General features: G+C 45.5%; 1 protein-coding gene across 1 annotated transcript in view; it reads right to left on the bottom strand.

Moving 5' to 3' along the window:
* The window catches only part of MUC16 (mucin 16, cell surface associated), a 185,277-nt gene that overhangs the window by 56,392 nt on the left and 103,758 nt on the right, over positions 1–25,127 (bottom strand). The window contains exons 8-24 of the mRNA XM_075613035.1: positions 24,965–25,066; positions 14,227–21,426; positions 13,731–13,832; positions 12,005–13,231; positions 11,471–11,572; positions 9,005–11,119; positions 8,487–8,588; positions 7,703–7,906; positions 4,777–5,018; positions 4,601–4,668; positions 4,289–4,461; positions 3,797–3,832; positions 3,287–3,438; positions 3,021–3,088; positions 2,709–2,881; positions 1,652–1,918; positions 1,128–1,340 (exon numbers count right to left, since the gene is read on the bottom strand). Coding sequence (XP_075469150.1) covers positions 1,128–1,340; positions 1,652–1,918; positions 2,709–2,881; positions 3,021–3,088; positions 3,287–3,438; positions 3,797–3,832; positions 4,289–4,461; positions 4,601–4,668; positions 4,777–5,018; positions 7,703–7,906; positions 8,487–8,588; positions 9,005–11,119; positions 11,471–11,572; positions 12,005–13,231; positions 13,731–13,832; positions 14,227–21,426; positions 24,965–25,066 — 12,546 coding nt within the window. The remainder of the gene's footprint in view (positions 1–1,127; positions 1,341–1,651; positions 1,919–2,708; positions 2,882–3,020; positions 3,089–3,286; positions 3,439–3,796; positions 3,833–4,288; positions 4,462–4,600; positions 4,669–4,776; positions 5,019–7,702; positions 7,907–8,486; positions 8,589–9,004; positions 11,120–11,470; positions 11,573–12,004; positions 13,232–13,730; positions 13,833–14,226; positions 21,427–24,964; positions 25,067–25,127) is intronic.

Raw genomic sequence — 25,127 nt, 5'->3', positions numbered from 1 at the left:
CGGGGGGTTTTCAAGGGGGATCCCATTGAAGTTTAATGGAGTATTATTGAAGAGAAGATCCTATACAGACTGCGGGGGTCATGTAAAGAACATAGAAATGTAGCAACAAGCATCTGGTCACTCACTAAACTAGTCAGATTGACTCGCGTGCTGTTGAATTCGGAGCTGTTCGGGGTCCCGAGGTTTGAGGTGTATTGGAGGTTGGTCAAGGTGAAATTCAATGTAAATGTGGAAACTGCTGGAACTGTGGTTGCTGGTGGAGTTGTCAAAGTCACAACTGAAATCAAAGCAGACAATAACTGAGAATCTCTCAAATATATCAAGCACCCATCAATTTATCCTTGTAAAGATGAAAGTTGAAGATTGTATCTATAAACCTGGTTTATGTAAATCTACAGAATAGAGATTTATGTAAAGTTCATGCACTAAAGAAGTTGTAGAGATGTGAAATACAACCAAAAGTTAAACATTTGAACCCCAAAATGTTCAGCTACTTTTATTGTGAATCAATTCATACTTTAGGGATGTATGAAAATAACAGAGGGAATTGTTACATGGTAAAGGAAGAGTGTGTGTAGGCTGTGTCCATGTACCCAGTGTTTGCATCAGCTCTACTGTCATCACTAAGTACTTACATGGAGCTGGGGTAGTTCCTGCCTTTTCATTGTATCCTAGTAAATACATAAAAACAAAAGCAAATAAAGTCAATGTGAGTTTTTTCCAAGACATTGTCATAATTGCTACACTAAACACTATTGGGATTTCTCAGCTCACCTTCTCTTCATCATGTGGTAATTACAGAATGACCAAACTGTCTTTTAGCTAAGAGAGCTCTGTATTTGTGACTCTGTTACTAGTCTGTGCGTGGCTAGATTCAACCAACTTATAAAAAATAGTTGAAGGAGGCTGGATTAACCATTTCTTAATCAACTAACCACTCTACCGTGAAATAAAGTTGACACCTAGGAAGGGGATCCCATACAAGACTATAGAGGCAAATTATTTCCTAAAGAGGGGCTCCCATTGGGGTGTAAAAAGTGGTGAGTTCTGTCATTATGGCGGGGTGGAGGCGTGGGGAGAACACCCTTACAGGAAGTAGAAGTTAATATGTACACCCCTTCGCTTACCGTTAACAAAGAGGCTGTTTGGATCCATAGAAAAGGTGTCCAGCTTGGTGATACTATTAGTCTTGTTGCTCAGCTCCTTGAAGAAAGCCACTCGGTCAAATGCAGGAGATGCTGACTGGTTAGTGTAAGTACAGATGGCATCAACTTTGGTGTCACTTCCACTGTTTGCGGCACTGGAGAAGGAATTAATGATATAATCACATGTTATAATTTCTAAATCCATGTCGTAATGGTCAACTTATTATTTCATGTTTTCTTAAGGTTTTGCAGCAAAGTGGATAGACAAATACTGTAGCAATGTTAATCTGTTACCTGAATCCCATGATTTGGCACCCAGCGTAAGAAGAACCCAGGCTGGTGCTCTTCATCAGTGTGTCCAGCTGGAAGAAAAGAGTCTTAACATTAAAATCTTTCAACAATCTGATTGTGCAGTACTGGACATATAAACCCAAACCGGGGGTTTTTCAAGGGGGATCCCATTGAAGTTTAATGGAGTATTATTGAAGAGAAGATCCTATACAGACTGAGAGGGTCATGTAAAGAACATAGAAATGTAGCAACAAGCATCTGGTCACTCACTAAACTAGTCAGATTGACTCGCGTGCTGTTGAATTCGGAGCTGTTCGGGGTCCCGAGGTTTGAGGTGTATTGGAGGTTGGTCAAGGTGAAATTCAATGTAAATGTGGAAACTGCTGGAACTGTGGTTGCTGGTGGAGTTGTCAAAGTCACAACTGAAATCAAAGCAGACGATAACTGAGAATCTCTCAAATATATCAAGCACCCATCAATTTATCCTTGTAAAGATGAAAGTTGAAGATTGTATCTATATACCTGGTTTATGTAAATCTACAGAATAGAGATTTATGTAAAGTTCATGCACTAAAGAAGTTGTAGAGCTGTGAAATACAACCAAAAGTTAAACATTTGAACCCCAAAATGTTCAGCTACTTTTATTGTGAATCAATTCATACTTTAGGGATGTATGAAAATAACAGAGGGAACTGTTACATGGTAAAGGAAGAGTGTGTGTAGGCTGTGTCCATGTACCCAGTGTTTGCATCAGCTCTACTGTCATCACTAAGTACTTACATGGAGCTGGGGTAGTTCCTGCCTTTTCATTGTATCCTAGTAAATACATAAAAACAAAAGCAAATAAAGTCAATGTGAGTTTTTTCCAAGACATTGTCATAATTGCTACACTAAACACTATTGGAATTTCTCAGCTCACCTTCTCTTCATCATGTGGTTATTACAGAATGACCAAACTGTCTTTTAGCTAAGAGAGCTCTGTATTTGTGACTCTGTTACTAGTCTGTGCGTGGCTAGATTCAACCAACTTATAAAAAATAGCTGAAGGAGGCTGGATTAACCATTTCTTAATCAACTAACCACTCTACCGTGAAATAAAGTTGACACCTAGGAAGGGGATCCCATACAAGACTATAGAGGCAAATTATTTCCTAAAGAGGGGCTCCCAGTGGGGTGTAAAAAGTGGTGAGTTCTGTCATTATGGCGGGGTGGAGGCGTGGGGAGAACACCCTTACAGGAAGTAGAAGTTAATATGTACACCCCTTCGCTTACCGTTAACAAAGAGGCTGTTTGGATCCATAGAAAAGGTGTCCAGCTTGGTGATACTATTAGTCTTGTTGCTCAGCTCCTTGAAGAAAGCCACTCGGTCAAATGCAGGAGATGCTGACTGGTTAGTGTAAGTACAGATGGCATCAACTTTGGTGTCACTTCCATTGTTTGCGCCACTGGAGAAGGAATTAATGATATAATGACATGTTATAATTTCAATATCCATGTCGTAATTGTCAACTTATTATTTCATGTTTTCTTAAGGTTTTGCAGCAAAGTGGATAGACAAATACTGTAGCAATGTTAATCTGTTACCTGAATCCCATGATTTGGCACCCAGCGTAAGAAGAACCCAGGCTGGTGCTCTTCATCAGTGTGTCCAGCTGGAAGAAAAGAGTCTTAACATTAAAATCTTTCAACAATCTGATTGTGCACTACTGGACATATAAACCCAAACTGAGTGTTTTCAAGGGGGAACCCATTGAAGTTTAATGGAGTATTATTGAAGAGAAGATCCTATACAGACTGCGGGGGTCATGTAAAGAACATAGAAATGTAGCAACAAGCATCTGGTCACTCACTAAACTAGTCAGATTGACTCGCGTGCTGTTGAATTCGGAGCTGTTCGGGGTCCCGAGGTTTGAGGTGTATTGGAGGTTGGTCAAGGTGAAATTCAATGTAAATGTGGAAACTGCTGGAACTGTGGTTGCTGGTGGAGTTGTCAAAGTCACAACTGAAATCAAAGCAGACGATAACTGAGAATCTCTCAAATACATCAAGCACCCATCAATTTATCCTTGTAAAGATGAAAGTTGAAGATTGTATCTATAAACCTGGTTTATGTAAATCTACAGAATAGAGATTTATGTAAAGTTCATGCACTAAAGAAGTTGTAGAGCTGTGAAATACAACAAAAAGTTAAACATTTGAACCCCAAAATGTTCAGCTACTTTTATTGTGAATCAATTCATACTTTAGGGATGTATGAAAATAACAGAGGGAACTGTTACATGGCAAAGGAAGAGTGTGTGTAGGCTGTGTCCATGTACCCAGTGTTTGCATCAGCTCTACTGTCATCACTAAGTACTTACATGGAGCTGGGGTAGTTCCTGACTTTTCATTGTATCCTAGTAAATACATAAAAACAAAAGCAAATAAAGTCAATGTGAGTTTTTTCCAAGACATTGTCATAATTGCTACACTAAACACTATTGGGATTTCTCAGCTCACCTTCTCTTCATCATGTGGTTATTACAGAATGACCAAACTGTCTTTTAGCTAAGAGAGCTCTGTATTTGTGACTCTGTTACTAGTCTGTGCGTGGCTAGATTCAACCAACTTATAAAAAATAGCTGAAGGAGGCTGGATTAACCATTTCTTAATCAACTAACCACTCTACCGTGAAATAAAGTTGACACCTAGGAAGGGGATCCCATACAAGACTATAGAGGCAAATTATTTCCTAAAGAGGGGCTCCCAGTGGGGTGTAAAAAGTGGTGAGTTCTGTCATTATGGCGGGGTGGAGGCGTGGGGAGATCACCCTTACAGGTAGTAGAAGTTAATATGTACACCCCTTCGCATACCGTTAACAAAGAGGCTGTTTGGATCCATAGAAAAGGTGTCCAGCTTGGTGATACTATTAGTCTTGTTGCTCAGCTCCTTGAAGAAAGCCACTCGGTCAAATGCAGGAGATGCTGACTGGTTAGTGTAAGTGCAGATGGCATCAACTTTGGTGTCACTTCCACTGTTTGCGCCACTGGAGAAGGAATTAATGATATAATGACATGTTATAATTTCAACATCCATGTCGTAATGGTCAACTTATTATTTCATGTTTTCTTAAGGTTTTGCAGCAAAGTGGATAGACAAATACTGTAGCAATGTTAATCTGTTACCTGAATCCCATGATTTGGCACCCAGCGTAAGAAGAACCCAGGCTGGTGCTCTTCATCAGTGTGTCCAGCTGGAAGAAAAGAGTCTTAACATTAAAATCTTTCAACAATCTGATTGTGCAGTACTGGACATATAAACCCAAACTGAGTGTTTTCAAGGGGGAACCCATTGAAGTTTAATGGAGTATTATTGAAGAGAAGATCCTATACAGACTGCGGGGGTCATGTAAAGAACATAGAAATGTAGCAACAAGCATCTGGTCACTCACTAAACTAGTCAGATTGACTCGCGTGCTGTTGAATTCGGAGCTGTTCGGGGTCCCGAGGTTTGAGGTGTATTGGAGGTTGGTCAAGGTGAAATTCAATGTAAATGTGGAAACTGCTGGAACTGTGGTTGCTGGTGGAGTTGTCAAAGTCACAACTGAAATCAAAGCAGACGATAACTGAGAATCTCTCAAATACATCAAGCACCCATCAATTTATCCTTGTAAAGATGAAAGTTGAAGATTGTATCTATAAACCTGGTTTATGTAAATCTACAGAATAGAGATTTATGTAAAGTTCATGCACTAAAGAAGTTGTAGAGCTGTGAAATACAACAAAAAGTTAAACATTTGAACCCCAAAATGTTCAGCTACTTTTATTGTGAATCAATTCATACTTTAGGGATGTATGAAAATAACAGAGGGAACTGTTACATGGCAAAGGAAGAGTGTGTGTAGGCTGTGTCCATGTACCCAGTGTTTGCATCAGCTCTACTGTCATCACTAAGTACTTACATGGAGCTGGGGTAGTTCCTGCCTTTTCATTGTATCCTAGTAAATACATAAAAACAAAAGCAAATAAAGTCAATGTGAGTTTTTTCCAAGACATTGTCATAATTGCTACACTAAACACTATTGGGATTTCTCAGCTCACCTTCTCTTCATCATGTGGTTATTACAGAATGACCAAACTGTCTTTTAGCTAAGAGAGCTCTGTATTTGTGACTCTGTTACTAGTCTGTGCGTGGCTAGATTCAACCAACTTATAAAAAATAGCTGAAGGAGGCTGGATTAACCATTTCTTAATCAACTAACCACTCTACCGTGAAATAAAGTTGACACCTAGGAAGGGGATCCCATACAAGACTATAGAGGCAAATTATTTCCTAAAGAGGGGCTCCCAGTGGGGTGTAAAAAGTGGTGAGTTCTGTCATTATGGCGGGGTGGAGGCGTGGGGAGATCACCCTTACAGGTAGTAGAAGTTAATATGTACACCCCTTCGCTTACCGTTAACAAAGAGGCTGTTTGGATCCATAGAAAAGGTGTCCAGCTTGGTGATACTATTAGTCTTGTTGCTCAGCTCCTTGAAGAAAGCCACTCGGTCAAATGCAGGAGATGCTGACTGGTTAGTGTAAGTGCAGATGGCATCAACTTTGGTGTCACTTCCACTGTTTGCGCCACTGGAGAAGGAATTAATGATATAATGACATGTTATAATTTCAACATCCATGTCGTAATGGTCAACTTATTATTTCATGTTTTCTTAAGGTTTTGCAGCAAAGTGGATAGACAAATACTGTAGCAATGTTAATCTGTTACCTGAATCCCATGATTTGGCACCCAGCGTAAGAAGAACCCAGGCTGGTGCTCTTCATCAGTGTGTCCAGCTGGAAGAAAAGAGTCTTAACATTAAAATCTTTCAACAATCTGATTGTGCAGTACTGGACATATAAACCCAAACTGGGTGTTTTCAAGGGGGATCCCATTGAAGTTTAATGGAGTATTATTGAAGAGAAGATCCTATACAGACTGCGGGGGGTCATGTAAAGAACCTAGAAATGTAGCAACAAGCATCTGGTCACTCACTAAACTAGTCAGATTGACTCGCGTGCTGTTGAATTCGGAGCTGTTCGGGGTACCGAGGTCTGAGGTGTATTGGAGGTTGATCAAGGTGAAATTCAATGTAAATGTGGAAACTGCTGGAACTGTTGTTGCTGGTGGAGTTGTCAAAGTCACAACTGAAATCAAAGCAGACGATAACTGAGAATCTCTCAAATACAACCCAGCACCCATCAATTTACCCTTATAAAGATGATAAAACGAAAAAAATCTAAAAAACTGGGTTATGTATATCTGCAGCATAGAGACTTATGAAATTCATGCAATAAAGAAGTTGTAGAGATGTGAAATGCAACCAAAGGTTAAACATTTGAACCCCAAAGTGTTTAGCTAGTTTTATTGTGCATCAATTCATATTTCCAGCTCTGTATGGTCTGTAATGTGGTTGTGGTTAAAAGGGATTGGTTCGCTGGGTTAGGCATGACCGGTTGGAAAAAAAATTTGGTTACTAGAACACCTGTTTGACAATAGGTGTTGCAATATTGAGGATTGGAGACAATTCACCATTTGCACACCAGCCTAACCAGTGGCACAGCAAAGCAACATTTTTGTATTGTTAGGCCACGGATGCTTGACCGGCACGTCCCTACTGCGCAAGCGCAACTGGCTGTTTCCTACTCCGCATGCACGATCAAGACTTGCTTACTGCGCACGTGCGACCGGTTGTTGCTGGCTGCTCATGTGCATGCACGACCGGCAACCACCAATTGCGCATGCGCGGTAGGCAAATGTCGATCGCGCAAGCGTTGTAGGCAAGTGGCGATCGTGCATTCACGGTAGGCAGATGCCCACCACGCATGTTCAGTAGCCAAATATATGCTAGAGAGCAGGCCCCTGGGCTTTGCTCAAGCTGCTAGGGCCATAGCTACACCGCTGAGCTTAACCTATCGATTAAAGTGGGAAGAGAACTAGTTCCCTGAGTAAATATGTTTAAGTCAAATAAAAAAATATATGTTAGCGTGATGAATACACACATCCCGAAAACCAGACCGTGTATGCTAAATAAAATAAGTTTTGTATGTTTCCAACTGGTTAAATGTATTTCTGCATAACACTTGAAAAGTTTTAAGTAGGAATCAAACACTGAGTTGTGTTAAAATGTAACCTGCTTTCTGGAGGGATTAAATTCTGGCTATTTAGAACATCCCTCATGTGGTGTGTGCCAAAACAATGCTTTTCACTAATCAAAGACAAGTCAAACAGGCAAAGTGAAAATACTAACTTGGAGAAGTATTCACTAATGCAGATGTTGTTGGTGTAGCGGTAGACAATGGGAAAGTTGTAGTTAATACAGCTGTTGTTCCAGATTTAGCTGCAGCTGTTGTTACTATAGCAGCTGAATTTGCTGTAGTAGTTGTGTTTACAGGCGACTGGTTCGCTGGGTTAGCAGTGATCGGTTGGATAACTGCTTCGGTTACTGCAGCACCTGTTTGGGAACATGTATTATGATATCAAGACTTGGAGACAATGTACTATTCGCCAACCAGCCAAACCCACTGGTTAAAGAAGTTAAGAACTAATTCCTTGAGTAAAATGTAAAATAATGTTGGGGCTTATCCTAAGGAACACACACATTTCAGAAGTTTGAAACTGTACTTATCCATTGAATAATGATAATTCAAATTCACTTTCACGTATACTTGCTTTCTCTATATGTCCTCCACCATACCACTGTAATTATAACCTCTCCAGGATGGGAATTACCTCCACATGATATTTACATACCTATCACCTTATACCTACATTGTTCCCTATCCTTGGCATAGTTTGTATTCCTATTCTATAAAGCACACAGTACAGAGTTCATTTCTTCAATATCCGATTAAAAACATTCAGTGGTAACATCACAGCTTTGAAGTAAGCAAACCCAGTTGAGTCCCACTGTCACCTTCTTGTGACCTTTGGAAAATGACCGTACCTTCCTGCACCCCCGACAAAAACATAGATTGTAAGTTCTATGGGTTAAGAACATGTTAGAAAATAATTGCCTGGACACATTGCCTTACCTGTGGAGCTCTGCGTGGTCTTTAATGTGGTTGTGTTTACTGGGGACTGATTTACCGGGTTAACAGTGAGAGGTTGGATAACGTTTTCGGTTACTGGAACACCTGTTTGGAAACATGGGCTGTGATATCAAAGCTCAAAGACAGAAAACTCCACCAATCTTCCATCATCAAAACTCATTGGTTAAAGGAAATAAGAACTACTGTAGTTCCCATTTTAAAGGATGTACTGAACACTTGGTTACATGTAACAGACAAGATATTTTATAGTGCAGTCTAACTAATCTAGTTATACATAGCCCTTCCTTTGATTGAGTACATGTTCCTCCTCAACAAGAGTTGAATCTAAAGTTTAGTATTGTCAAATTGTGTATTGTGTTAAAATATAGGCTGTTTTATGGAGATGCTGAACTTCTAGTTCAGTATTCACACAAAGGGATTTTACATTCTTGACGTATTTTTCCAAAATTCTGCACAAATTCAATGATACACAGCTACATCGCAGAAGTGGAAATACTAACTTGAAGAAGTTGGAGCTGTAGTCAGTGCAGTTGCTGTTAACGTGATAGAAGGTGTAGCTGTAGATGCCAAGATAGTTGTACTTCGGGTGGTTATTGTTCTTGGTGCAGCTGTTGTCACTGATGTAGTTGTACTTGGAACTGCTGCTGTTGTCACATATGTGCCGGGAGTTAATGTAGCTGTTGTGACTGAACCAGCAGTACTTGGAACTGCTGCTGTTGTAATTGGTGCTACTGCTGTAGCTGTAGTTGGTGCCGCTGTGGTCACTGAAGCTGTTGTACTTGGTGCAGCTGTTGTCAATGATGCAGTTATACTTGGTGCTGCTGTTGTTATTGAAGCTGTTGTACTTGGTGCTGCTGTTGTCACTGAAGAGATTGTTCTTGGGGAAAATGTTGTCACTGAAGCTCTAGTACTTGGTGCTGCTGTTGTCACTGATGCAGTTGTACTTGGTGCAGATGTTATCAATGATGCAGTTGTACTTTGTGCTGCTGTTGTGACTGAAGCTGTTGTACTTGGTGCAGCTGTTATCACTGATATACCTGTAGTGGTACTTGGTGCTGCTGGTGTTAATGAAGCTGTTGTACTTGATGCGGCTGTTGTCACTGATACAGTTGTACTTGGTGATTCTGTTCTCACTGCTGCAATTGTACTTGGTGCCGCTGTTGTGACTGAAGCTCTTGTACTTGGTGCTGCTGTTGTGACTGAAGCTCTTGTACTTGGTGCAGCTGTTGTGACTGAAGCTGTTAGACTTGGTGCTGCTGTTGTGACTGAAGCTGTTGTACTTGGTGCGGCTGTTGTCACTGATGCAATTGTACTTGGTAAAGCTGTTGTGACTGAAGCTATTGTACTTGGTGCTGCTGTTGTGACTGAAGCTGTTGTACTTGGTGCAACTGTTGTCAATGATGTAGTTGTACTTAGTGCTGCTGTTGTGACTGAAGCTGTTGTACTTGGTGCTGCGGTTGTGACTGAAGCTCTTGTACTTGGTGCAGCTGTTGTCAATGATGAAGTTGTACTTGGTGCAGCTGTTGTCAATGATGAAGTTGTACTTTGTGCTGCTGCTGTTGTGACTGAAGCTCTTGTACTTGGTGCAACTGTTGTCAATGATGTAGTTGTACTTAGTGCTGCTGTTGTGACTGAAGCTGTTGTACTTGGTGCTGCGGTTGTGACTGAAGCTGTTGTACTTGGTGCGGCTGTTGTGACTGAAGCTGTTGTACTTGGTGCTGCTGTTGTGACTGAAGCTCTTGTACTTGGTGCAGCTGTTGTCAATGATGAAGTTGTACTTGGTGCTGCTGTTGTGACTGAAGCTATTGTACTTGGTGCGGCTGTTGTGACTGAAGCTGTTGTACTTGGTGCGGCTGTTGTGACCGAAGCTGTTGTACTTGGTGCGGCTGTTGTGACTGAAGCTGTTGTACTTTGTGCTGCTGCTGTTGTTATTGAAGCTCTTGTACTTGGTGCTGCTGTTGTGACTGAAGCTGTGGTACTTGGTGCAGCTGTTGTCAATGATGTAGTTGTACTTGGTGCTGCTGATGTGACTGAAGCTGTTGTACTTGGTGCTGCTGTTGTGACTGAAGCTCTTGTACTTGGTGCGGCTGTTGTGACTGAAGCTGTTGTACTTGGTGCTGCTGTTGTGACTGAAGCTGTTGTACTTGGTGCTGCTGTTGTGACTGAAGCTGTTGTACTTGGTGCAGCTGTTGTGACTGAAGCTGTTGTACTTGGTGCGGCTGTTGTAACTGAAGCTGTTGTACTTGGTGCTGCTGTTGTCACTGATGCAGTTGCACGTGGTGCCGCTGTGCTCACTGAAGCTGTTGTAGTTGGTACAGCTGTGGTCACTGATGTAGTTGTATTTGCTGCTGCTGTTGCCACTGAAGCTGTTGTTCTTGGTAAAGCTGTTGTCAATGATGCAGTTGTACTTGGTGCAACTGTTGTCACTGAAGCTGTTGTACTTGGTAAAGCTGTTGTCACTGATGCTGTTGTTTTTATTGAAACTGTTGAACTTGGTGCTGCTGTTGTCACTGATGCAGTTGTACTTGGGGCAAATGTTGTGACTGAAGCTGTTGTACTTGATGCGGCTGTTGTCACTGATGTGGTTGTACTTGAGGCAAGTGCTGCTACAGAAGCTGTTGTACAGTAGAAAACACATTGTGATGTCATACTTTTGGCTAACTTTCTTCCTTACCACCGGTTCCCAAGGACATCTTCACTAACACATTACTAAGTAAGTTCCTGCTTTCTAAATGAATATATATATATATCCAAATATAATATTTATATATATCCAAAATTCCTTTACATACATAGATTCCCAATTGATAACATGACAGATTTGAATCAGGTAAACCCGGCTCGAATACCAACTGTCACCTCCTTGTGACATTGGAAAAGCCACTTTACTTTCCTGTGCCAGGCATGGGGCAGGATCATATATATATATATATATATATAAAAAGGCCCTGGACACATTGCCTTACCTGTGAAGCTCTGCGTGGTCTTTAATGTGGTTGTGTTTACTGGGGACTGGTTTACCGGGTTAGCAGTGAGGGGTTGGATAACGTTTTCGGTTACTGGAACACCTGTGTGGAAACATGGGCTGTGATATCAAAGCTCAAAGACAGAAAACTCCACCAATCGTCCATCATCAAAACTCATTGGTTAAAGGAATTAAGAACTATTGTAGTTCCCATTTGAAAGGATGTACTGAACACTTGGTTACATGTAACAGACAAGATATTTTTTAGTACAGTCTAACTAATCTAGTTACACATAGCCCTTCCTTTGATTGAGTACATGTTCCTTCTCAACAAGAGTTATATATGACATTGCTTGAATCTAACGTTTAGTATTGCCAAATTGTGTGTTGCGTTAAAATATAGGCTGTTTTATGGAGATGCTGAACTTCTAGTTCAGTATTCACACAAAGGGATTTTACATTCTTGACGTATTTTTCCAAAATTCTGCACAAATTCAATGATACACAACTACATTGCAGAAGTGGAAATACTAACTTGAAGAAGTTGGAGCTGCAGTCAGTGCAGCTGTTGTTAATGTCATAGAAGGTGTGGCTGTAGATGGCAAAATAGTTGTACTTTGGGTGGCTATTGTTATTGATGCAGCTGTTCTTGGTGCAGCTGTTGTGACTGAAGCTGTTGTACTTGGTGCTGCTGTTGTTCCTGAAGCTCTTGTACTTGATGCGGCTGTTGTCACTGATGTAGTTGTACTTGGTGCTACTGATGTGACTGAAGCTGTTGTACTTGGTGCTGCTGTTGTGACTGAAGCTGTTGTACTTGGTGCTGCTGTTGCCACTAAAGCTGTTGTACTTGATGCAGCTGTTGTCACTGAAGCTGTTGTACTTGGTGCTGCTGTTGTTATTGAAGCTCTTGTACTTGGTGCTGCTGTTGTGACTGAAGCTGTGGTACTTGGTGCTGCTGTTGTGACTGAAGCTGTTAGACTTGATGCAGCTGTGCTCACTGAAGCTGTGGTACTTGGTACAGCTGTGGTCACTGATGTAGTTGTACTTGCTGCTGCTGTTGCCACTGAAGCTGTTGTACTTGATGTGGCTGTTGTTATTGAAGCTCTTGTACTTGGTGCAGCTGTTGTCAATGATGTAGTTGTACTTGGTGCTGCTGTTGTAGCTGAAGCTGTTGTACTTGGTGCTGCTGTGTTGACTGAAGCTGTTATACTTTGTGCTGCTGTTGTGACTGAAGCTGTTGTACTTGATGCAGCTGTGCTCACTGAAGCTGTTGTACTTGGTGCCACTGTGGTCACTGAAGCTGTTGTACTTGGTGCTGCTGTTGTGACTGAAGCTGTTGTACTTGATGCGGCTGTTGTCACTGATGCAGTTGTACTTGGTGCCGCTGGTGTCACTGAAGCTGTTGTACTTTGTGCTGCTGCTGTTATTGAAGCTCTTGTACTTGGTGCTGCTGTTGTCAATGATGTAGTTGTACTTGGTGCTGCTGATGTGACTGAAGCTATTGTACTTGGTGCAGCTGTTGTCAATGATGTAGTTGTACTTGGTGCTGCTATTGGGACTGAAGCTGTTGTACTTGGTGCTGCTGTTGTGACTGAAGCTGTTGTACTTGGTGCTGCTGTTGGGACTGAAGCTGTTGTACTTGGTGCTGCTGTTGTGACTGAAGCTGTTGTACTTGGTGCTGTTGTTTTTATTGAAACTGTTGTACTTGGTGCGGCTGTTGTCACTGATGTAGTTGTACTTGAGGCAAGTGCTGCTACAGAAGCTGTTGTACAGCAGAAAACAATTTTCTTCCTTACCACCGGTTCCCAAGGACATCTTCACTAACACATTACTAAGTAAGTTCCTGCTTTCTAAATGAATATATATATATCCAAATATAATATTTATATATACAGTATCCAAAATTCCTTTACATACATAGATTCCCAATTGATAACATGACAGATTTGAATCAGGTGAACCCGGCTCGAATACCAACTGTCACCTCCTTGTGACATTGGAAAAGCCACTTTACTTTCCTGTGCCAGGCATGGGGCAGGATCATATATATATATATATATATATAGTGGTCGACAAATCACCAAAAAATCTACTCGCCGAACAAATAAATCTACTCGCCACCTAGTACCACACGTGTGCTGCTTGGGCCAATAGGAGCTCGCCACGATGTAAAATCCACTCGCCCGGGGCGTGCAAATGTATAGGTTTGTCGAACACTGTATATATATATATAAAAAAAGGCCCTGGACACATTTCCTTACCTGTGGAGCTCTGTGTGGTCTTTGTTGTGGTTGTGTTTACTGGGGACTGGTTTACCGGGTTAGCAGTGAGGGGTTGGATAATGTTTTCGGTTACTGGAACACCTGTGTGGAAACATGGGCTGTGATATCAAAGCTCAAAGACAGAAAACTCCACCAATCGTCCATCATCAAAACTCATTGGTTAAAGGAATTAAGAACTACTGTAGTTCCCATTTTAAAGGATGTACTGAACACTTGGTTACATGTAACAAACAAGATATCTTATAGTACAGTCTAACTAATCTAGTTACACATAGCCCTTCCTATGACATTGCTTGAATCTAACGTTTAGTATTGCCAAATCGTGTGTTGTGTTAAAATATAGGCTGTTTTATGGAGATGCTGAACTTCTAGTTCAGTATTCACACAAAGGGATTTTACATTCTTGACGTATTTTTCCAAAATTCTGCACAAATTCAATGATACACAACTACATCGCAGAAGTGGAAATACTAACTTGAAGAAGTTGGAGCTGCAGTCAGTGCAGCTGTTGTTAATGTCATAGAAGGTGTGGCTGTAGATGGCAAAATAGTTGTACTTTGGGTGGCTATTGTTATTGATGCAGCTGTTCTTGGTGCAGCTGTTGTGACTGAAGCTGTTGTACTTGGTGCTGCTGTTGTGACTGAAGCTGTTGTACTTGATGCGGCTGTTGTCACTGATGCAGTTGTACTTGGTGCCGCTGCTGTTGTTACTGAAGCTCTTGTACTTGATGCAGCTGTTGTCAATGATGTAGTTGTACTTGGTGCTACTGATGTGACTGAAGCTGTTGTACTTGGTGCTGCTGTTGTGACTGAAGCTGTTGTACTTGGTGCTGCTGTTGCCACTAAAGCTGTTGTACTTGATGCAGCTGTTGTCACTGAAGCTGTTGTACTTGGTGCTGCTGTTGTTATTGAAGCTCTTGTACTTGGTGCTGCTGTTGTGACTGAAGCTGTGGTACTTGGTGCTGCTGTTGTGACTGAAGCTGTTAGACTTGATGCAGCTGTGCTCACTGAAGCTGTGGTACTTGGTACAGCTGTGGTCACTGATGTAGTTGTACTTGCTGCTGCTGTTGCCACTGAAGCTGTTGTACTTGATGTGGCTGTTGTTATTGAAGCTCTTGTACTTGGTGCAGCTGTTGTCAATGATGTAGTTGTACTTGGTGCTGCTGTTCTGACTGAAGCTGTTGTACTTGGTGGGGCTGTTGTGACTGAAGCTGTTGTACTTGGTGCTGCTGTGTTGACTGAAGCTGTTATACTTTGTGCTGCTGTTGTGACTGAAGCTGTTGTACTTGATGCAGCTGTGCTCACTGAAGCTGTTGTACTTGGTGCCACTGTGGTCACTGAAGCTGTTGTACTTGGTGCTGCTGTTGTGACTGAAGCTGTTGTACTTGATGCGGCTGTTGTCACTGATGCAGTTGTACTTGGTGCCGCTGGTGTCACTGAAGCTGTTGTACTTGCTGCTGCTGTGGTACTTGGTGCTGCTGTTGTTATTGAAGCTCTTGTACTTGGTGCAGCTGTTGTCAATGATGTAGTTGTACTTGGTGCTGCTGATGTGACTGAAGCTGTTGTACTTGGTGCAGCTGTTGTCAATGATGTAGTTGTATTTGGTGCTGCTGTTGGGACTGAAGCTGTTGTACTTGGTGCTGCTATAGTGACTGAAACTGTTGTGCTTGATGCAGCTGTGCTCACTGAAGCTGTTGTACTTGGTACAGCTGTGGTCACTGATGTAGTTGTACTTGCTGCTGCTGTTCCCACTGAAGCTGTTGTACTTGCTGCTGCTGTGGTACTTGGTGCTGCTGTGATTATTGAAGCCCTTGTACTTGGTGCAGCTGTTGTCAATGATGTAGTTGTACTTGGTGCTGCTGTTGTGATTGAAGCTGTAGTACTTGGTGCTGCTGTTGTGATTGAAGCTGTTGTAGTTGGTGATGCTGTTGTGACTGAAGCTGTGGTACTTGGTGCTGCTGTTGTGACTGAAGCTGTTAGACTTGATGCAGCTGTGCTCACTGATGTAGTTGTACTTGCTGCTGCTGTTGTCAATGATGTAGTTGTACTTGGTGCTGCTGTTCTGACTGAAGCTGTTGTACTTGGTGGGGCTGTTGTGACTGAAGCTGTTGTACTTGGTGCAGCTGTTGTCAATGATGTAGTTGTACTTGGTGCTGCTGTGTTGACTGAAGCTGTTATACTTTGTGCTGCTGTTGTGACTGAAGCTGTTGTACTTGGTGCAGCTGTGCTCACTGAAGCTGTTGTACTTGGTGCCACTGTAGTCACTGAAGCTGTTGTACTTGGTGCTGCTGTTGTGACTGAAGCTGTTGTACTTGATGCGGCTGTTGTCACTGATGCAGTTGTACTTGGTGCAGCTGTTGTCAATGATGTAGTTGTACTTGGTGCTGCTGCTGGGACTGAAGCTGTTGTACTTGGTGCTGCTGTTGTGACTGAAACTGTTGTGCTTGATGCAGCTGTGCTCACTGAAGCTGTTGTACTTGGTACAGCTGTGGTCACTGATGTAGTTGTACTTGCTGCTGCTGTTCCCACTGAAGCTGTTGCACTTGCTGCTGTGGTACTTGGTGCTGCTGTGATTATTGAAGCCCTTGTACTTGGTGCAGCTGTTGTCAATGATGTAGTTGTACTTGGTGCTGCTGTTGTGATTGAAGCTGTGGTACTTGGTGCTGCTGTTGTGATTGAAGCTGTGGTACTTGGTGCTGCTGTTGTGATTGAAGCTGTGGTACTTGGTGCTGCTGTTGTGATTGAAGCTGTTGTACTTGGTGCTGCTGTTGTGACTGAAGCTGTTGTACTTGGTGCTGCTGTTGTGACTGAACCTGTTGTACTTGATGCGGCTGTTGTCACTGATGCAGTTGTACTTGCTGCAGCTGTGGTCACTGAAGCTGTTGAACTTGGTGCTGCTGTTGTTATTGAAGCTGTTGTACTTGGTGCCGCTGTGGTCAATGATGTAGTTGTACTTAGTGCTGCTGTTGTGACTGAAGCTGTTGTACTTGGTGCGGCTGTTCTGACTGAAGCTGTTGTACTTGGTGCAGCTGTTGTCAATGATGTAGTTGTACTTGGTGCTGCTGTTGTGACTGAAGCTGTTGTATTTGATGCCACTGTGCTCACTGAAGCTGCTGTACTTGGTACAGCTGTGGTCACTGATGCTGTTGTACTTGGTACAGCTGTGGTCACCGGTGTAGTTGTACTTGGTGCAGCTGTTGTCAATGATGTAGTTGTACTTGGTGCTGCGGTTGTGACTGAAGCTGTTGTACTTGGTGCTGCTGTTGTGCCTGAAGCTGTTGTACTTGGTGCTGTTGTTGTGACTGAAGCTGTTGTACTTGGTGCTGCAGTTGTGACTGAAGCTGTTCTACTTGATGCGGCTGTGCTCACTGAAGCTGTGGTACTTGGTACAGCTGTGGTCACCAATGTAGTTGTACTTGCTGCTGCTGCTGTTGCCACTGAAGCTGTTGTACTTGATGAGGCTGTTGTCACTGAAGTTGTTGTACTTGGTAAAGCTGTTGTCAATAATGCAGTTGTACTTGGTAAAGCTGTTGTTGTTATTGAAACTGTTGTACTTGGTGCTGCTGTTGTCACTGATGCAGTTGTACTTGGAGCAAATATTGTGACTGAAGCTGTTGTACTTGATGCAGCTGTTGTCACTGATGCTGTTGTACTTGGTGCCGCTGTTGTGACTGAAGCTGTTGTACTTGGTGCGGGTGTTGTGACTGAAGCTGTTGTACTTGGTGCAGCTGTTGTCAATGATGTAGTTGTACTTGGTGCTGCTGTTGTGACTGAACCTGTTGTACTTGATGCCTCTGGGCTCACTGTAGCTGCTGTACTTGGTACAGCTGTGGTCACTGGTATAGTTGTACTTGCTGCTGCTGTTGCCACTAAAGCTGTTGTAGTTGATGCAGCTGTTGTCACAGATGCAGTTGTACTTGGTGCTGCTGTTGTGACTGAAGCTGTTGTACTTGGTGCTGCTGTTGTGACTGAACCTGTTGTACTTGATGCGGCTGTTGTCACTGATGCAGTTGTACTTGCTGCAGCTGTGGTCACTGAAGCTGTTGAACTTGGTGCTGCTGTTGTTATTGAAGCTGTTGTACTTGGTGCCGCTGTGGTCAATGATGTAGTTGTACTTAGTGCTGCTGTTGTGACTGAAGCTGTTGTACTTGGTGCGGCTGTTCTGACTGAAGCTGTTGTACTTGGTGCAGCTGTTGTCAATGATGTAGTTGTACTTGGTGCTGCTGTTGTGACTGAAGCTGTTGTATTTGATGCCACTGTGCTCACTGAAGCTGCTGTACTTGGTACAGCTGTGGTCACTGATGCTGTTGTACTTGGTACAGCTGTGGTCACCGGTGTAGTTGTACTTGGTGCAGCTGTTGTCAATGATGTAGTTGTACTTGGTGCTGCGGTTGTGACTGAAGCTGTTGTACTTGGTGCTGCTGTTGTGCCTGAAGCTGTTGTACTTGGTGCTGTTGTTGTGACTGAAGCTGTTGTACTTGGTGCTGCAGTTGTGACTGAAGCTGTTCTACTTGATGCGGCTGTGCTCACTGAAGCTGTGGTACTTGGTACAGCTGTGGTCACCAATGTAGTTGTACTTGCTGCTGCTGCTGTTGCCACTGAAGCTGTTGTACTTGATGAGGCTGTTGTCACTGAAGTTGTTGTACTTGGTAAAGCTGTTGTCAATAATGCAGTTGTACTTGGTAAAGCTGTTGTTGTTATTGAAACTGTTGTACTTGGTGCTGCTGTTGTCACTGATGCAGTTGTACTTGGAGCAAATATTGTGACTGAAGCTGTTGTACTTGATGCAGCTGTTGTCACTGATGCTGTTGTACTTGGTGCCGCTGTTGTGACTGAAGCTGTTGTACTTGGTGCGGGTGTTGTGACTGAAGCTGTTGTACTTGGTGCAGCTGTTGTCAATGATGTAGTTGTACTTGGTGCTGCTGTTGTGACTGAACCTGTTGTACTTGATGCCTCTGGGCTCACTGTAGCTGCTGTACTTGGTACAGCTGTGGTCACTGGTATAGTTGTACTTGCTGCTGCTGTTGCCACTAAAGCTGTTGTAGTTGATGCAGCTGTTGTCACAGATGCAGTTGTACTTGGTGCTGCTGTTGTGACTGAAGCTGATGTACTTGATGCGGTTGTTGTCACTGATGCAGTTGTACTTGGTGCCGCTGTAGTCACTGAAGCTGTTGTACTTAGTGCAGCTGTTGTTGTTGAAGCTCTTGTACTTGGTGCAGCTGTTGTCAATGATGTAGTTGTACTTGGTGCTGCTGTTGTGACTGAAGCTGTTGTACTTGGTGCTGCTGTTGTGACTGAAGCTGTTGTACTTGATGCGGCTGTTGTCACTGATGCAGTTGTACTTGGTGCCGCTGTGGTCACTGCAGCTGTTGTACTTGGTGCTGCTGTTGTTATTGAAGCTGTTGTACTTGGTGCAGCTGTTGTCAATGATGTAGTTGTACTTAGTGCTGCTGTTGTGACTGAAGCTGTTGTACTTGGTGCTGCTGTTGTGACTGAAGCTGTTGTACTTGGTGCTGCTGTTGTGACTGAAGCTGTTGTACTTGGTGCTGCTGTTGTGACTGAAGCTGTTGTACTTGGTGCTGTTGTTGTGACTGAAGCTGTTGTACTTGGTGCTGCAGTTGTGACTGAAGCTGTTGTACTTGATGCGGCTGTGCTCACTGAAGCTGTTGTACTTGGTACAGCTGTGGTCACTAATGTAGTTGTACTTGGTGCTGCTTCTGTTGCTGAAGCTGTTGTACTTGATGAGGCTGTTGTCACTGAAGCTGTTGTACTTGGTAAAGCTGTTGTCAATAATGCAGTTGTAGTTGGTGCTGTTGTTGTTATTGAAACTGTTGTACTTGGTGCTGCTGTTGTCACTGATGCAGTTGTACTTGGAGCAAATGTTGTGACTGAAGCTGTTGTACTTGGTGCGGCTGTTGTGACTGAAGCTGTTGTACTTGGTGCGGCTGTTGTGACTGAAGCTGTTGTACTTGGTGCAGTTGTTGTCAATGATGTAGTTGTACTTGGTGCTGCTGTTGTGACTGAAGCTGTGGTACTTGGTGCAGCTGTTGTCAATGATGTAGTTGTACTTGGTGCCGCTGTTGTGACTGAAGCTGTTGTACTTGATGCCGCTGGGCTCACTGTAGCTGTTGTACTTGGTACAGCTGTGGTCACTGGTATAGTTGTACTTGCTGCTGCTGTTGCCACTAAAGCTGTTGTAGTTGATGCAGCTGTTGTCACTGAAGCTGTTGTACTTAGTGCAGCTGTTGTTGTTGAAGCTCTTGTACTTGGTGCAGCTGTTGTCAATGATGTAGTTGTACTTGGTGCTGCTGTTGTGACTGAAGCTGTTGTACTTGGTGCTGCTGTTGTGACTGAAGCTGTTGTACTTGATGCGGCTGTTGTCACTGATGCAGTTGTACTTGGTGCCGCTGTGGTCACTGCAGCTGTTGTACTTGGTGCTGCTGTTGTTATTGAAGCTGTTGTACTTGGTGCAGCTGTTGTCAATGATGTAGTTGTACTTAGTGCTGCTGTTGTGACTGAAGCTGTTGTACTTGGTGCTGCTGTTGTGACTGAAGCTGTTGTACTTGGTGCTGCTGTTGTGACTGAAGCTGTTGTACTTGGTGCTGCTGTTGTGACTGAAGCTGTTGTACTTGGTGCTGTTGTTGTGACTGAAGCTGTTGTACTTGGTGCTGCAGTTGTGACTGAAGCTGTTGTACTTGATGCGGCTGTGCTCACTGAAGCTGTTGTACTTGGTACAGCTGTGGTCACTAATGTAGTTGTACTTGGTGCTGCTTCTGTTGCTGAAGCTGTTGTACTTGATGAGGCTGTTGTCACTGAAGCTGTTGTACTTGGTAAAGCTGTTGTCAATAATGCAGTTGTAGTTGGTGCTGTTGTTGTTATTGAAACTGTTGTACTTGGTGCTGCTGTTGTCACTGATGCAGTTGTACTTGGAGCAAATGTTGTGACTGAAGCTGTTGTACTTGGTGCGGCTGTTGTGACTGAAGCTGTTGTACTTGGTGCGGCTGTTGTGACTGAAGCTGTTGTACTTGGTGCAGTTGTTGTCAATGATGTAGTTGTACTTGGTGCTGCTGTTGTGACTGAAGCTGTGGTACTTGGTGCAGCTGTTGTCAATGATGTAGTTGTACTTGGTGCCGCTGTTGTGACTGAAGCTGTTGTACTTGATGCCGCTGGGCTCACTGTAGCTGTTGTACTTGGTACAGCTGTGGTCACTGGTATAGTTGTACTTGCTGCTGCTGTTGCCACTAAAGCTGTTGTACTTGATGCGGCTGTTGTCACTGATGCAGTTGTACTTGGTGCTGCTGTGGTCACTGCAGCTGTTGTACTTGGTGCTGCTGTTGTGACTGAAGCTGTTGTACTTGGTGCTGTTGTTGTGACTGAAGCTGTTGTACTTGGTGCTGCAGTTGTGACTGAAGCTGTTGTACTTGATGCGGCTGTGCTCACTGAAGCTGTTGTACTTGGTACAGCTGTGGTCACCAATGTAGTTGTACTTGCTGCTGCTGTTGCCACTGAAGCTGTTGTACTTGATGAGGCTGTTGTCACTGAAGCTGTTGTACTTGGTAAAGCTGTTGTCAATAATGCAGTTGTACTTGGTGCTGTTGTTGTTATTGAAACTGTTGTACTTGGTGCTGCTGTGGTCACCGATGCAGTTGTACTTGAGGCAAGTGCTGCTACAGAAGCTGTTGTACAGCAAAAAACACATTGTGATGTCATACTTTTGGCTAATTTTCTTCCTCACCACCGGTTCCCAAGGACATAGATTCCCAATTGATAACATGACAGATTTGAATCAGGTGAACCCGGCTCGAATACCAACTGTCACCTCCTTGTGATATTGGAAAAGCCACTTTACTTTCCTGTGCCAGGTGTGGAGCAGGAACACACACACACACACACACACACACACACACACACACACACACACACACACACACACACACACACACACACACACACACACACACACACACACACACACACACACACACACACACACACACACACACACACACACATATAGATATACTAGCTGATATACCCGGCGTTGCCCGGGATGTAAATGCGTGAAATGATATGATGTAGTTGTTGTTCAAAAATTGTGAGGTGGTGTGGGGGGAAAGAGGTGGTGTGGGGGGTGGGGGAAAGAGGTGGTGTGGGGGGTGGGGGAAAGAGGTGGTGTAGGGGGGTGGGGGAAAGAGGTGGTGTAGGGTGGGTGGGGGAAAGAGGTGGGGTGGGGGGGGAAAGAGGTGGTGTGGGGTGGGGTGGGGGGGGAAAGAGGTGGGGTGGTGTGGGGGGGAAAGAGGTTGGGTGGTGTGGGGGGGAAAGAGGTGGGGGGAAGAGGTGGGGTGGTGTGGGGGGGGAAGAGGTGGGGTGGTGTGGGGGGGGGAAGAGGTGGGTTGGTGTGGGGGGGAAGAGGTGGGGTGGGGTGGGGGGGGATGAGGTGGGGTGGTGTGGGGGGGGGGATGAGGTGGGGTGGTGTGGGGGGGGGGAAGAGGTGGGGTGGTGTGGGGGGGGAAGAGGTGGGGTGGTGTGGGTGGGGGGGGAAGAGGTGGGGTGGTGTGGGTGGGGGGGGAAGAGGTGGGGTGGTGTGGGGGGGGAAGAAGTGGGGTGGTGTGGGGGGGAAGAGGTGGGGTGGTGTGGGGGGGGAAGAGGTGGGGTGGTGTGGGGGGGGGGAAGAGGTGGGTGGTGTGGGGGGGGGGAAGAGGTGGGGTGGTGTGGGGGGGGGGAAGAGGTGGGGTGGTGTGGGGGGGGAGAGGTGGGGTGGTGTGGGGGGGGAAGAGGTGGGGTGGTGTGGGGGGGGAAGAGGTGGGGTGGTGTGGGGGGGGGAGAGGTGGGGTGGTGTGGGGGGGAAGAGGTGGGGTGGGGGGGGAAGAGGTGGGGTGGTGGGGTGGTGTGGGGGGGGGAAGAGGTGGGGTGGTGTGGGGGGGGGGAAGAGGTGGGGTGGTGTGGGGGGGGGAAGAGGTGGAGTGGTGTGGATGGGGGAAGAGGTGGGGTGGTGTGGGGGGGAAAGAGGTGGGGTGGTGTGGGGGGGAAAGAGGTGGGGGGAAGAGGTGGGGTGGTGTGGGGGGGGGGGAGAGGTGGGGTGGTGTGGGGGGGGAAGAGGTGGGTTGGTGTGGGGGGGAAGAGGTGGTGTGGGGAGGGGGGGGAAAGAGGTGGTGTGGGGTGGTGTGGGGGGGGAAAGAGGTGGGGTGGTGTGGGGGGGAAAGAGGTGGGGTGGTGTGGGGGGGAAAGAGGTGGGGGGAAGAGGTGGGGTGGTGTGGGGGGGGGAAGAGGTGGGGTGGTGTGGGGGGGGAAGAGGTGGGTTGGTGTGGGGGGGAAGAGGTGGGGTGGGGTGGGGGGGGATGAGGTGGGGTGGTGTGGGGGGGGGAAGAGGTGGGGTGGTGTGGGGGGGGAAGAGGTGGGGTGGTGTGGGTGGGGGGGGAAGAGGTGGGGTGGTGTGGGGGGGGAAGAGGTGGGGTGGTGTGGGGGGGGAAGAGGTGGGGTGGTGTGGGGGGGAAGAGGTGGGGTGGTGTGGGGGGGGGAGAGGTGGGGTGGTGTGGGGGGGAAGAGGTGGGGTGGTGTGGGGGGGGGAGAGGTGGGGTGGTGTGGGGGGGAAGAGGTGGAGTGGTGTGGGTGGGGAAGAGGTGGGGTGGTGTGGGGGGGGGGGAAGAGGTGGGGTGGTGTAGGGGGGTAAGAGGTGGGGTGGTGTGGAGGGGGGGAAGAGGTGGGGTGGTGTGGGGGGGGAATAGGTGGGGTGGTGTGGGGGGGGGGAAGAGGTGGGGTGGTGTGGGGGGTGGGGGAAAAGGTGGGGTGGTGTGGGGGGTGGGGGAAGAGGTGGGGTGGTGTGGGGGGGGGAAGAGGTGGGTTGGTGTGGGGGGGAAGAGGTGGGGTGGGGTGGGGGGGGATGAGGTGGGGTGGTGTGGGGGGGGGATGAGGTGGGTGGTGTGGGGGGGGAAGAGGTGGGGTGGTGTGGGGGGGGAAGAGGTGGGGTGGTGTGGGTGGGGGGGGAAGAGGTGGGGTGGTGTGGGGGGGGAAGAGGTGGGGTGGTGTGGGGGGGGAAGAGGTGGGGTGGTGTGGGGGGGAAGAGGTGGGGTGGTGTGGGGGGGGGAGAGGTGGGGTGGTGTGGGGGGGAAGAGGTGGGGTGGTGTGGGGGGGGGAGAGGTGGGGTGGTGTGGGGGGGAAGAGGTGGAGTGGTGTGGGGGGGAAGAGGTGGGGTGGTGTGGGGTGGGGGAAGAGGTGGGGTGGTGTGGGGGGGAAGAGGTGGGGTGGTTATGGCGCTGCAAGACACGCAATGGCCCATTCAAGTGCTGTATGATGTCTTATGTCATAACACGGTTGTAAATATGTCCCAGTTGATCAGAGTGAGTCTGTCCCTTCCACCTTAGGTTGATACCGGTATATAGCAGAAAGTCGGAAAGCAGCAACGGCCTATAGTAACCAGTCTGTTTTTGTCACCACATAGAAATAAAATCACAAGGCCTGTTTTAACTAGGCCGCCCTTTGACTTCAATGGACTGTAAGGTATCTTCCAGTGCCAGAAGGTGTCTTATGGCAGAAGACTGCTTAGTAAATATGACCCACAGTCCCATGCAGTCTATTACTTCAAACTCAGCATGGTCACTTTTACAGCGTTGAATCATGGCAGTTACAGCCCTCTTACACATTCAGCTACAATATCCTTAATTATCATCATGCCCATTCTCATCACATACTCAGGGAGACATTTCAGCAGTTTGAAACTGCAGCAATTCTTGATCTAATATTGTGCTATATGTACCAGAATTGTGTGATATTTATCAAACGCGTTGATCCAGATTCTTCCATCTGGTGCAGATTTTGAAACAAGAAAAATAACTTCACCTTAAACCTGGCAGAATATAGCATTATATTCTATGCGTTATGTAACTCCTCCCTAACTCTTCCTACTGACAGTCCCCAGACATAAGGTGATGCACATGGCGAAAAAATTGGAGCAAAGTCCTTGATACACTGACGCAAAGAGCTGCATCACAATAATGACGCAATTTGCACCAATTTTGCTCCAAAATTCCTTTACATACATAGACTCCCAATTGATAACATGACAGCTTTGAAGCAGGTGAACCCGGCTCGAATACCAACTGTCACCTCCTTGTGGCCTTGGGAAAGCCACTTCCTGCACCTCAGACAAAACAATTATATAAGTTTTATGGGACAGGAACATATAAAAATAAAAAGGCCTTGAACACATTGCCTTACCTGTGGAGCTCTGCGTGGTCTTTAATGTGGTTGTGTTTACTGGGGACTGGTTTACCGGGTTAACAGTGACAGGTTGGATAACTGCTTCGGTTACTGGAACACCTGTTTGGAAACATGGGCTGTGATATCAAAGCTCAGAGACCAAGGACCCCACCAATCTTCC

This window comes from Ascaphus truei, chromosome 8 (genome assembly GCF_040206685.1).
Source record: "Ascaphus truei isolate aAscTru1 chromosome 8, aAscTru1.hap1, whole genome shotgun sequence".
Taxonomy (NCBI): Eukaryota; Metazoa; Chordata; class Amphibia; order Anura; family Ascaphidae; genus Ascaphus; species Ascaphus truei.
This window is presented reverse-complemented; position numbering and strand designations above follow the sequence as displayed.